The sequence below is a fragment of the Pezoporus flaviventris genome, unplaced genomic scaffold (genome assembly GCF_033815535.1).
Source record: "Pezoporus flaviventris isolate CSIRO_AGI_PZ_B2104156 unplaced genomic scaffold, CSIRO_AGI_Pfla_v1 ptg000259l, whole genome shotgun sequence".
NCBI classification, from domain to species: domain Eukaryota; kingdom Metazoa; phylum Chordata; class Aves; order Psittaciformes; family Psittacidae; genus Pezoporus; species Pezoporus flaviventris.
Window position 1 is genome coordinate 103,529 of NW_026892806.1, and position 12,895 is coordinate 116,423.

Genomic DNA, 12,895 nt, shown 5'->3' on the forward strand with positions numbered 1-12,895 from the left:
GATGCTGGCTCATTCCCAGGCTCCCTGCACAGCTCCAGGCACGTTCATCTTCACATCCATCTCTGAGAGCATGAGGAGGGCAGCAGAGACAGAGCTGAGATGTAAGTGACGGGCAGCATCTTTCAGCCCATCATTTTCCTGTGGTTCTGTCTTGCCAACAAGCAGCAGCTCCTGTCTTCATGTCCTGCCCTACTGCAGGGTCCGGGGTTTCTTGATGATGCTCTGGGCTTCCCAGGGAGCTGCCTGTGCTGTGTGCTCCCCATGCTGCTGCTGAGAAGACAGGTTTGGAGATCACCCTCATGGAAAGCACCCTCAGGAGGCTTCCTCACCTCTGAGCAAAAAAGGTTTCCTGGATGAGCACCAGAAGCTTTCCTGTACAGGACATTCAGGGTGCTCCCCATTGCTGAGATGAGGCAGCTCCAAAAGATTACTTTTTTCCCCCAAACATGTGTGCAAGTAGGGATTGCTGAGCTCTGGGGAGTGCCCATTTCTGTTGGAGACTCAAGGGAAAGGTTAAAGAACCATGAAAGTTTTTAGATCTGACAAAGTGTGTCAGGAGGGAGGGGAAACCGATACTAACCACTGTGTAAGGTAGCATATGATCATAGGGTTGGCTGGCAAATGCCCGTAAGAGGATGAAGGATCAGCTCTGCACTGTGAAAGCACCACGTTTCTCTATGTTCCAGGTTGAGCCGGATGGTCTCCAAGCCACAGGCTGAGCACTAAAGCAGGCGATGAGGTGCGGTACTAAGGTAAAGCTACTTGGGTGAGTGGAACCTCCCTACTGATTTCCAAAGTGGTCATTGCTCAACATCCAGAAGTGAGCCAGAGGAGCACACACCACGTTGTGCCATGGTGTTTAACTGCTTGAGCACCCCTTTGTTCTACCTGTGCTGGCACAGGACTTTCACCAACCTGTTCCTCATTGATCTGTGCCTGAACTTTCCCTTTCCATCCTGCGGGACTGTCTCTGAGCAGCTCCTTTTCCACACAGAGGCTTTTCCACCTGGGACATCCCCGCCTCTTGGAGAAGAAACCTCCAGCCAGGAGCTCACACACAAGGCACCATCCAGCCCATGGCACAAAGCAATTGCACCCAAGTGACCGAGTTCAACCTGGTGGGCTTCACAGAGGACCCAGTGACTCAGGCCTGCTTGTTCCTGCTCTTCCTGCTCACCTACCTTGTCACCATTGTGGGCAACCTGGGCATCATCATCTTAATCAGGGCCAGCCCCAACCTCCACTCCCCCATGTATTATTTCCTGGGCAATCTGGCCTTTGTAGACCTCTGTTCTTCCACCATCATCACCCCCAAGATGTTGGTTGACTTGATGTCAGAGAAGAAGAGCATTGCTTATGCTGGGTGTGTGGCTCAGGTCTTTCTCTTTGATCTCTTTGGGATGACCGAGTACTTCCTGCTGGCTGCAATGGCCTACGACCGTTATGTAGCCGTTTGCCATCCCCTCCTGTACCCCCTTGTCGTGTCCCCACAGTGCTGTTTCCAGCTGGTGACTGGCTCGTACCTCGTGGGGCTGACCAATGGTGTGGGACAGACCATCAGCATGTCCACCCTGTCCTTCTGCAGCTCCAGTGCCATCGACCTCTTCTTCTGTGACATTTCCCCTCTCATCTCGCTCTCCACCTCTGACACCACCTTCAGCCACATCATCCTGACCACTGCAGCATCTCTCTTTGGTGTGTCCAGCATCCTGGTTATCCTGCTCTCCTACGTGGCCATCATCGCCACCATCCTGAGCATCAATTCAGCCGAGGGCAAGCGCAAAGCCTTCTCCACCTGCACATCCCACCTCACCACTGTCAGCATCTTCTGTGGGGCATCCTTCTTCACTTACTTAAACCCCACCTCAAATAGCTCAAGAGTAGGAGACAAATGGGCTGTGGTGCTCTACACCGTGGTGCCTCCCATGTTGAACCCCTTGATCTACAGCCTGAGGAATAAAGATGTGAAGGAGGCTTTGAGGAGACTCTTGAAAATAAAGTGATATTGAATGTTGTAAGTTTAGGGCCAGGTAGAATGGAGATGTGGGGAGATGCTCAGCTGTTTATTAAGTATCTCAGATGGGCAACATTTGCTGGGGGATTCTTAACTTCCATGATGCACTGGCTGCTTTTATATCACCTCCTGCATATGCAAATAAGAACATTACAAAATCTTTTATAATTCCCTGCGCTCAATGTATGAGCTGTGTTTTGTTTTGCATGACTTTCACTTCGCAAATCAGAATAAAGAGAGAGTGAATTCTACTGTTGCAGTAAATGGAACTTCATTTCTAGACGGTCAGTAATGGCCATAAGAAAAGTATACAAACACAAGATAAATAGAGAGGACAGGAAATATCTGGCACAATGTGCAGGAAGTTATTTTAGACTTTGATTCTCAAGTCTCATTAAAAGATTTCCAGCACCATTCACCTCATTGCATTTCAGACAGCAAACACCTTAAGTTAAATATGGTACTTGTGTGACCTCTGGAATGAATGAAGGCACTTTGAAAGAACTTTAAGATGTAGTAGTGATGAATACTCATCAAAAGGCAGACCCTATCAAGAAAACCACTGTCCACTGCTCCACACCTTTGCTTGCCATCTCTCTGTACACAGCAATGATCTCCATGGCATCCTGACCAGAAAAGATCATAGGAGCTATTGTGTTGCTCATCAGCCTTCAGACTTGATATGTGGCAGCCCATAGCAGCCTGCACCAATGGCATTGCCTACCCTGATGTCTCTACTGCTGCCTTCCTGCACAGAGAGTTGATTTGTGGTGGAAAAACAATATATACATGAAAATTCACCAAAACGTTCCAATGTCTGCATTACCCCAACCCATAGAGCTGCACCCTCTGCCAGGGCCATGGTAACCTGGAGCATGGCTGAGCCTCAGGGCTATCCTAGAGACATAAAATCATGGAATGGTTTGTGTTAAAAGGGACCTTAAAGCTTCTCAGAAGACTTGGATGTGACTTATCTCATTCTTCATAAAAAGCCATCAGAGATTAATTAGCTGGGGACAAGAAGAAAGAAACTTTCTTCTTTGTTAACAACAAAGTTCACTTCTACAGCTGCCTTGCTTGACAGAGATGGCTCATGCCCAAAGTTGGAGGGTCAGTGTGTTGGCATGTTTGTGTATTAAGGACAATTTCATGGGCCTGGATCATAGAATCCAGCCTGCTTTGTGTTAAAAGGCACCTTAAAGCTCCTCCAGCTCCAACCCCTGCCACGGGCAGGGACACCTTCCACTAGAGCAGCTTGCTCCAAGCCCCTGTGTCCAACCTGGCCTTGAACACTACCAGGGATGGGGCAGCCACAGCTTCTCTGGGCACCCTGTGCCAGCGCCTCAGCACCCTCACAGGAAAGAGCTTCTGCCTAAGAGCTCATCTCAGTCTCCCCTCGGGCAGATTAAAGCCATTCCCCTTGGCCTGTCCCTACAGGCCCTTGGCCAAAGCCCCTCTCCAGGTTTCCTGCAGCCCCTTTAGGCACTGGAGCTGCTCTAAGGTCCCCCCTTCAGGAGCCTTCTCTTGTCCAGGCTGACCCAGCCCAGCTCTCTCAGCCTGGCTCCAGAGCAGAGCTTCTCCAGCCCTCACAGCTTCTCACCAAAGATCTACCTCATCCCACATTCACAGCTCACTTACACACAATGATGTGCCCAGCTTTGCAGCACAATTTATGTCTAAAAAGACAATAACAACATTTTCTGGCAGATATCTAAGGTAGGGAAAGCATCATCAGCTTGAAGCACCAGGAAGTCTGCCTGGTTGTGTCTAGGTTATTGGTTCTAATCATTCTCATTCCATTCACTAAACCTCAGTCACTCAGGAGTGACACAGTCTGTGCTCGAGTGTGCCATGATACCAGACCCCTCCAGTGAATTTTAACGTAAAGGGATGCAGAAAGCAAAACCTACCCAAAAAAAAAAAACCACACTATTGGGTCTGTGTGGTTTCTTTCCCTAAATAGATCCATTTTGGGTCCATAACCCCTAAGAAGTTGTCCTGAGAATCAGAAAAGTCACCCAGACAAATGCATAAGAAAATGCTCATCAGCTGCACTTGAAGCTTCATTTCATTCCACTCAAATCTGTATCATTTCAACACTGACTTGATGAGCACTCAGTTGCCTAAAAGGGGATGAAATGAATCATTCAGTGGCTTTAGCAAGTGATGCACAGGCTGGTGCCAGTCATTGTGGTCAGTCCAATGGATTGGGATGGGATTTCTCCTGCAGGACTTCAGGAAGAAATGTCAAAATTCAATTAGAAAGAACATTTGGGGTTCCTCTGCTTGGGTTTTTCTTTGACAGATCATTTATAACTAACTCAGTGCTTATACTGAACATACCAGCTAAATCTCAGCATGGTTTAGCTGAATGTTGTTGTCTACAGGCTTGGTTCTTCATCTGACCCTTCTCACCCTATTGTTGCCAGGTCCTCTAAGAAGCAATTCACCTTACTCCAAAACAACCACCCTAAATAGCTGAACTGAGTACTACCCAGAAATTCCCACTTCTCACTGTTGACTGCAGAGCTCAAGTTATTCCCTGCACCAGGACAAAGGGGTGTCATAGAATCATGGAATGGTTTGGGTTGGAAAAGACCTGAAAGCCCAACCCCCTGCCATGGGCAGGGATGCCTCACACTGCACCAAGTCACCCAAGACTCTGTCCAGCCTGGTGCCTGTTGACTTCACCTTGATAATCCCCATGTTGAGAGCCCAGATCCACATCTGCAGGAGCACAGAGCTGAAGGATGCTCTGGGGAAGACTCCAAGGAAGAGTTCTTGTTTCCTCCTACATTCAGGCTGGTAAAAAGATATAATCAGCTCAATGTAAAGAACATGATTGTTCTTGAGATTGCACCTTTGTTCTGCAGTGATGGAAACAGTGATCACATAACATGGAGAGCTACAAAAAGGTCTGAAATGGTCTTTCTTGGTGCAGGGAGTAACTGAGGCCCTCTCTGGGGGATGCACGGCTGTGCAGCAACACTTCATTGGGGCAAAGGCCACACTGAGTATCTGCTTCAGGGACCTGGTGCCTAAGGAGATACAGAATGAAGCAATGGATAAATATCCCCAACCACACACCACAGGCAATGCTGGGACAGGAGAGGACACACCTGCTTGCTCTGCCCTCTGAGATGAGCTGGTCTGGGGCTGTCACACAGAGATCTTCAGTGTGCTTTTGTTATTGTGGTCTCTAAACTTGTGAGCCCATGTTAGACACTCATGGTGGTGATATGTTCTAGGTCACGGCTCCGTGGGACACATGGGATCTTGCTGGACAAGACCATGAGTGAGTATTCGCAGGTAAAAAGGGTCAACAAGGGGTACAGCATCGTATTAGCCAAGAAGGTAAATCTTCCAGGTGATTCATCTTTCTTTTCTTTGTCTCCTCATCTCTCTGCCCACCCCTTGTGGTACCTGATGACAAACATTAGAATCAACATATGAGGCCAGATAAGAAAATCATCAAGCCCATTGAGGAGCATCCAGCATGAGAGGCAATTGAGAGAGGGTCCTCCAAACCTGACTGGAGCATAGAGGAAACTGCAAGGAAGCAGCAGGCCACAGCTCATCTTCTGGTCTTCCTATGGAAGAGTCTATCACTTCCATTGGCTATGGAAGAGCTGAAGTCATTCATTTTTAGGCTGGCAATGTCAGGTGAGATTAATTCCAGCTTCTGTGCCTGTACTCAGCTGTGCAAACACACACTAGCACTGAATAAATGCTGCTTTCAGTAAAGTGCCTAAAACCAGAGGTCCTAACATACACAGACTTGTATTTAAGGCTTTTAGGTGCACATCCAGCCCTTCAGTGTTTGCTCATGGAAAAGGGAATAATCAATGAGACAATGCTTTTAGTGGTAGGACTGATGACAGTGAATCTAATCAAACTGTGTTGGGCTGTAGCAGATGGTGACCCTACATGCATTTGTCTTCAGCCTCTATCTCCAGTTTCTCCATGTGAAATTCTAATTAAAGAGTCTTAATGTATGAGCAATTTAATGTGACATCGAAATTGAGATCTCATATTCATAGAAGTGAGGGAATGCAAGGAAGTGCTCAAGGCCAGGTTGGATGGCATTTGGAGCAACCTGCTCTAATAGAAGGTGCCCTGCCTTGGACAGGGGGTTGGAACTGGATGAGCTTTAGGGTCCTCTCCAAACCATTTCATCATTCTCCGATAAAATAGCACAAGCAAAATCAGCATAACAGGTCTTCTCAATACAAAATTTACTCTGCTTTTCTCTTTTGTGTGTACAGCTGTGTCTTGGTACAGACAGCAATGCCAGCACCATAGAAGCCCCTCTCTTAACCCATGATCAAGACCCCACACTGCAGCTGTGAAATAGCCACTGGGATCCATGTCTCCAGTTCAGTTCCCTCACCAAGGAAGAGAGGAACCACAGCTCAGTCACCAACTTCATCCTCTTGGGGCTCACCACTGACTCAAAGCTGCAGCTTCTCTTGTTCATGGTGTTCACCTTAGCCTACATCACCACCCTCATGAGCAACATCACCCTCATAGTGGTGATATACTGCAGCTCACGCCTCCATACCCCAATGTACTTTTTCACTGGCAATTTGTCCTTCCTGCACCTCTGGTATTCCTATGTCTACACCCCCAAGATCCTTCTGAACTGCATCTCTGAGGAAAAGAGCATCTCCTTTGCTGGGTGTGCTGCTCAGTTCTTTGTCTCTGGACAAAACCCAGGGCTTATGTCCCCAAGGATGCACACAGCTAGAAGTGCACCGACCTTGTCTTGCTTGTGTCTTCCTTTGTCACTTTTCACAGCCCACGCAGGGACATAAGCTCTTCAGATCTTGAAGTTCATCATGAGGGACAGGAGATGGCACTGTGCAGACAGACCTCCTCTCCCTTCCACCTCCCCCCATATGCAAAATATATCTGCTATAAAATGGGATGTTAGCAGCAGTTGGGATTGTTGCACATCACCTTCGCACTGTGCTTTATCTGAATTAAACATTCATTACTCATGCCCAAATCAGTAGCTCAACTGGAGCTCCATGTGTCAGAGAATGTTTTGTGTGGGAAGGGACCTTAAAGCTAATCCAGCCCCAGCCCCCTGCCATGGACAAGGACAATTTCCACTAGAGCAGCTTGCTCCAAGCCCCATCCAACCTGACCTTGAGCACTGCCAGGGATGGAGCATTTACCACTGCTTTGGGCAACCAGAAGTCATGAAATAACATGTGCCTGTTCCTGAGCTGTCCCAGTTATTTCTTCACAATGATGCCAGCACCACATACACACAATTCCGTAGTCCTAGACTATTATCCCAATGAAACATACACATGAGCATGGGTAGAGCAGGTCAGATTGGATCAACCCATATCAGGAAGCATAAAGGCATCTGAGACTGACTTCAGTTGCCTGAACATTGACTACTAACACACTGGAGATGCCCTTGGGTGTGCCTCTGAGCTTTCAATGTTGCTCCAGAATGACCCAACCCTCCTGAAGGTTGCATGATGTACATGTCAAGTGCATGGCAATGTCCTTGGCCCTTCAGGACAGAGCAAATGGCACCACATATCTGTATGAGGGCAAGCAAACCTGACCTGGGGCATTTCATTGCATCTGTCTCCTTCCCTGCAACTGAAGTGATAGTTTCCACCACCACCAGAAGAAAACATGCAAAAAAGTGGTTTCTTGGTTCTTACATTATCTTTCTTTTTTCTTTATGAAGTTTTAGTCCTACTGAAAGGAAAACTAAAATACCTCTTTTAAGAGTGTTGGGAGGAGGGATTAGGAGATCTGAAGTAGTTTCATTTTCTTCAAATTTAGTCATTAAATCAGAGTTTTGTGTCCCCACCTGTGCTCAGTGAAGGTGTGTTTCTGTACCTCCTTTTAGACTCATTAAATCAACCAGGTTGGAAAATTCCTTCAAGCTCATCCAGTCAAACCCTTACCCGGCCCTGCCAAGGCCAAGGCCACCACTGACCCATGGCACTGAGGGCCACATCTACACAGTGTGTGAACACTTGTAGGGATGATGACTGCAGCCCTGTCCTAGGCAGCCTGTTCCAATGCCTGAGCACCCTTTGGGGCAGGAATTGTTCCTCAGCTCCATCTAAACCTGCCCTGGTGCAACTTGAGGCAGTTTCCTCTTGTCCTGTCATTTGGATTAAAACAAACTGAAAATAGGTTTGAGGGGGCCAGCTGATCCAGTCTGACCTCCAGGATGCCTTCACATCCTGACTGGAATTCATTTAATCCAGAGAAAGCTATTCAGAGATGCACATACCATGGAGAGAGAGTGCATGGTACAAGTCCTTCTGATGTTCAGACCTGCTCTGAACCACATCCATCCTCACCAGCTGTCCTAGGATGTAATAAAACATCCTCTTATTCCCATCCGTTCTAGAAGGGTCCTGACTATCTCATAACTAGGCAAGGAATTTTAGATGTTGAGTCAGGTGACCCCATTGCCATGCTTATTCTCCAATCCCAAATTCATAATGGTAGGAAAATCACATTTATGAAAGCCAGGCAGACATGGAGGATGGATGTAGTGGGCTACAACTTGTCTCAGTTTAACAGTTTAAGAACATTTTTAACAGGTAAAGAACTAAAGAGAGACACAAATAAATCCATCCCAAGACAACTAATCACAAGAAATTCAATGTATAAAGTGTCCTTGAGGAGGCCCAAAAGTGAAGAGAAATGCAATGAGCTTCCCCAGCTCCCTTTATTAGGGGTCAAAAGCAGGAAGGGACAAAGCACCCCATTAGCAAGAACCACATTATCTGCACATGTCATGAAGACTGGGATGTGTCTTTAAAAAGAGAGTAGGACCAAGCTTGTATGAGCACAGAAAGCCCTCCAGCAGGCCCAAGATCCCGGCTTTCACAATACAAGCACTCACAGCTACTTCCATCACAAGTGATGCTGCTCACTTTGCCAAAGCAAGAAGTGGTCCCTGGGGACCAAGCTCCCCTCCAGGAGTCATCACCTTTAACAAGACCTTCTGGGGTTTACCAAGGAAGTTTCCTCATCACCACGAAAGCTTCTCAGAAGACTTGGATGCTACTTCCCTCATTCTTCATAACAAGCCATCAGAGACTAATTAGCTGGGGATAACAGGAAAGAAACTTTCTTCTTTGTTAACAGCAAAGTTCACTTCTACAGCTGCCTTGCTTGACAGAGATGGCTCATGCCAAAAGCCAGTGAGTTGGAGGGTCAGTGTGTTGGCATGTTTGTGTATTAAGGACAATTTCATGGGCCTGGATCGTAGAATCCAGCCTTGTTTGTGTTCAAAGGGAGCTTAAAGCTCCTCCAGCTCCAACCCCTGCCATGGGCAGGCACACCTTCCACTAGAGCAGCTTGCTCCAAGCCCCTGTGTCCAACCTGCCCTTGAATACTGCCAGGGATGGGGCAGCCACAGCTTCTCTGGGCACCCTGTGCCAGCACCTCAGCACCCTCCCAGGGAAGAGCTTCTGCCTAAGAGCTCATCTCAGTCTTTCTCTCCCATAGCCTCACAGTATCACAATATGCTAGAGATCGGAAGGGACCTCGAAAGATCATCTAGTCCAATCCCCCTGCCGGAGCAGGAACACCTAGATAATGTTACACAGGAATGTGTCCAGGCGGGTTTTGAATGTCTCCAGGGAAGGATACTCCACAACCTCCCTGGGCAGCCTGTTCCAGTGTTCCGTCACCCTCACTGAGAAGAAGTTTCTTCTCAAGTTTAAGTGGAACCTCTTGTGTTCCAGTTTGTACCCATTACCCCTTGTCCTATCATTGTTTGTCACTGAGTAGAGCCTGGCTCCATCCTCGTGACCCTCCCCCTTTATATATTTATAGACACTTATAAGGTCACCCCTCAGTCTCCTCTTCTCCAAACTATAGAGACCCAGCTCCCTCAGTCTTTCCTCATAAGGGAGATGCTCCACTCCCTTAATCATCTTTGTTGCCCTGCGCTGGACTCTCTCCAGCAGCTCCCTGTCCTTCTTGAACTGAGGGGCCCAGAACTGGACACAATATTCCAGATGGGGTCTCACCAGGGCAGAGGAGAGGGGAAGGAGGACCTCTCTCGACCTACTAACCACCCCCCTTCTAATACACCCCAGGATGCCATTGGCCTTCTTAGCCACAAGGGCACAATGTTGGCTCATGGTCATCCTGTCGTCCACTAGGACCCCCAGGTCCCTCTCTCCTCCACTGCTCTCTAACAGGTCGTTTCCCAAGCTATACTGGAACCTGGGGTTGTTCCTGCCCAGATGCAGGACTCTACACTTTCCCTTGTTATATTTCATCAAGTTATTCCCTGCCCAACTCTCCAGCCTGTCCAGGTCTCGCTGGATGGCAGCACAGCCTTCTGGCGTGTCAGCCACTCCTCCCAGCTTAGTGTCATCAGCAAACTTGCTGATAGTACACTCAATTCCCTCATCTAAATCGTTGATGAATATATTAAATAATACCAGTCCCAGTACTGACCCTTGAGGCACTCCACTAGTTACAGGCCTCCAACTAGACTCAGCCCCATAGACTACAACTCTCTGGCTTCTCTCCTTCAGCCAGTTCGCAGTCCACCTCACTACCTGATCACCCAGACCACACTTCCTCAATTTAGCTGTGGGAGACTGTGTCAAATGCTTTGCTGAAGTCAAGGTAGACCACATCCACCGCTCTGCCATCATCCATCCACCGTGTTATTTCCTCATAAAAGGCTAAGAGATTGGTCAAACATGATTTCCCCTTGGTGAAGCCATGTTGACTGCCCCTCATAACCCTCTTATCCTTGATATGCCTTAAGATGGCACCAAGGATAAGGTGTTCCATCACTTTCCCAGGGATGGAGGTGAGGCTGACCGGTCTATAGTTACCCGGGTTCTCCTTCTTGCCCTTTTTGAAGACTGGAGTGACATTTGCTTTCCTCCAGTCCTCAGGCACCTCTCCCGTTTCCCAAGACTTGGTAAAGATGATGGAGAGTGGTCTAGCAATGACTTCCGCCAGTTCCCTCAGCACCCGCGGGTGCATCCCATCTGGACCCATGGATTTATGGATGTCCAGATTGCTCAACTGGTCTCTAACCCATTCCTCATCGACTAAGGCAAACCGCTCCGTCGACCTGACTTCATCTAAGGTCTCAGGGATACAGGGCTCTTCAGGACTGCCTGCAGCAGAGTAGACAGAGACAAAGAAGGCGTTCAGTAACTCTGCCATCTCTGTATCTTCCGTCACCAGGGCACCCATCCCGTTCATCAGTGGGCCTACATTGCCTCTGGTGTTAGTTTTGTCTGCCATGTATTTGAAAAAGCTCTTTTTGCTGTCCTTGACCCTTCTTGCCAGGTTTAATTCTAAGGATGCCTTAGTCCTCCTAGCTGTCTTCCTACATCCTCTAGCAGCAGCCTTATATTCCTCCCAAGTGGCCAGCCCCTCCTTCCATGACCTGTAAAATCTCCTCTTCCACTTGAGCATACCCAGCAATTCCCTATTTAGCCACGCAGGTCTCTTGGCCCTCTTCCTTGACTTCCTACCTGTCGGGATGCTCCGATCTTGAGCACGGAAAAAGCAGTCCTTGAATGTCAACCAACTATCTTGGGCCCCTTTACCTTCAAGCAGCCCTGCCCATGGGATTTCCCCTAGCAATTGCTTGAAAAGGCCAAAGTTTGCCCTGCTAAAGTCCAGGGTTGCAAGTCCACTTGGTATTCTACTAGTCCTACCACACAAGATCCTGAACTCCACCATCTCGTGGTCGCTGCAACCAAGGCAGCCCTCAACCCTTACTGCTTCAACCAGATCCTCCTTGTTAGTGAGGATGAGATCCAGCAGCACTCCTCTCCTGCTCGGCTCATCCACCATTTGCAGGAGGAAGTTATCATCCATACACTGGAGGAACCTCCTGGACTGTGGCTGGGTTGGTGAGTGATCCTTCCAGCAAACATCAGGGAAGTTAAAATCCCCCACGACGACCACGGCCTGTGACTGTGAGGCCGCTCTCAGCTGCCTGTAGAAGGCCTCGTCAACTTCCTCACCCTGATCTGGTGGTCTGTAACAGACACCTACAACAGTATCCCCCCTGCCAGCCCACCCCTTAATTCTCACCCACAGACTCTCAACTCGCTCGTCATCTGTCCCTGGACAGAACTCGGTGCATTGTAGCTGCTCTCGCACATAAAGAGCAACCCCACCACCCCTCCTGGCTGGCCTGTCTTTCCTGAAAAGGACATAGCCCTCCATGTGTGACTATATTCCAGTCATGTGAGCTGTCCCACCACGTCTCTGTAATTGCCACCAGATCATAGTCTCCTGACTTAACACAGGTTTCCAACTCCTCCTGCTTATTTCCCATGCTGCGCGCATTGGTGTACAGACATTCCAGGGAGCGAGCTGAGCACATCGATTTCACCCAAGGATTATAGGAGGCCTCCCAGTCTTCATCAGTTCTGGAGTGCTGCCCCACTGGGGCAAGCCCAGCTACAACCCCATCCCCCTTCGAATCTAGTTTAAAGCTCTCCAAATGAGCCCTGCTAATTCGTGCCCCAGCATCCTTTTGCCTCTGTGAGACAAACCTTTCCCACTTGTCACTGTCCAGACTGGTGCCCTATAAAACCAGCAGTTATCAAAGAATCCAAAGCCCTGCCTGTAGCACCAGTCTCGAAGCCAATTGTTTATGAACTGAATCTTCCCATTCCTTCCCACATCATCAGTGGAAGATGGAAGGAGTGAGGAGAAGATCACTTGAGCCCCAGAGTCTTTCACCATCCGCCCCAAGGCCCTGTAGTCTTTCTTCATCCCCCTCAGACTGCGGGAAGCAGCTTCCTCCCCAACTGTCTGGTAGACCAGCAGTGGGTAGTAGTCTGTCGGGTGCACCAGGTTGGGGAGCGCCCTGGTGATATCCCTGATCCGGGC

The 12,895-nt window shown here is 48.6% G+C and overlaps 1 protein-coding gene across 1 annotated transcript; it reads left to right on the forward strand.

The window, feature by feature from the left end:
- The first annotated feature begins 1,076 nt into the window (after nt 1–1,076).
- Nucleotides 1,077–2,003, forward strand: LOC133263249 (olfactory receptor 5G3-like). The gene has a single exon (XM_061442964.1). The coding sequence runs from the start codon at nt 1,077–1,079 to the stop codon at nt 2,001–2,003; it is 927 nt and encodes a 308-aa protein (XP_061298948.1).
- The last annotated feature ends 10,892 nt before the right edge of the window (nt 2,004–12,895 follow it).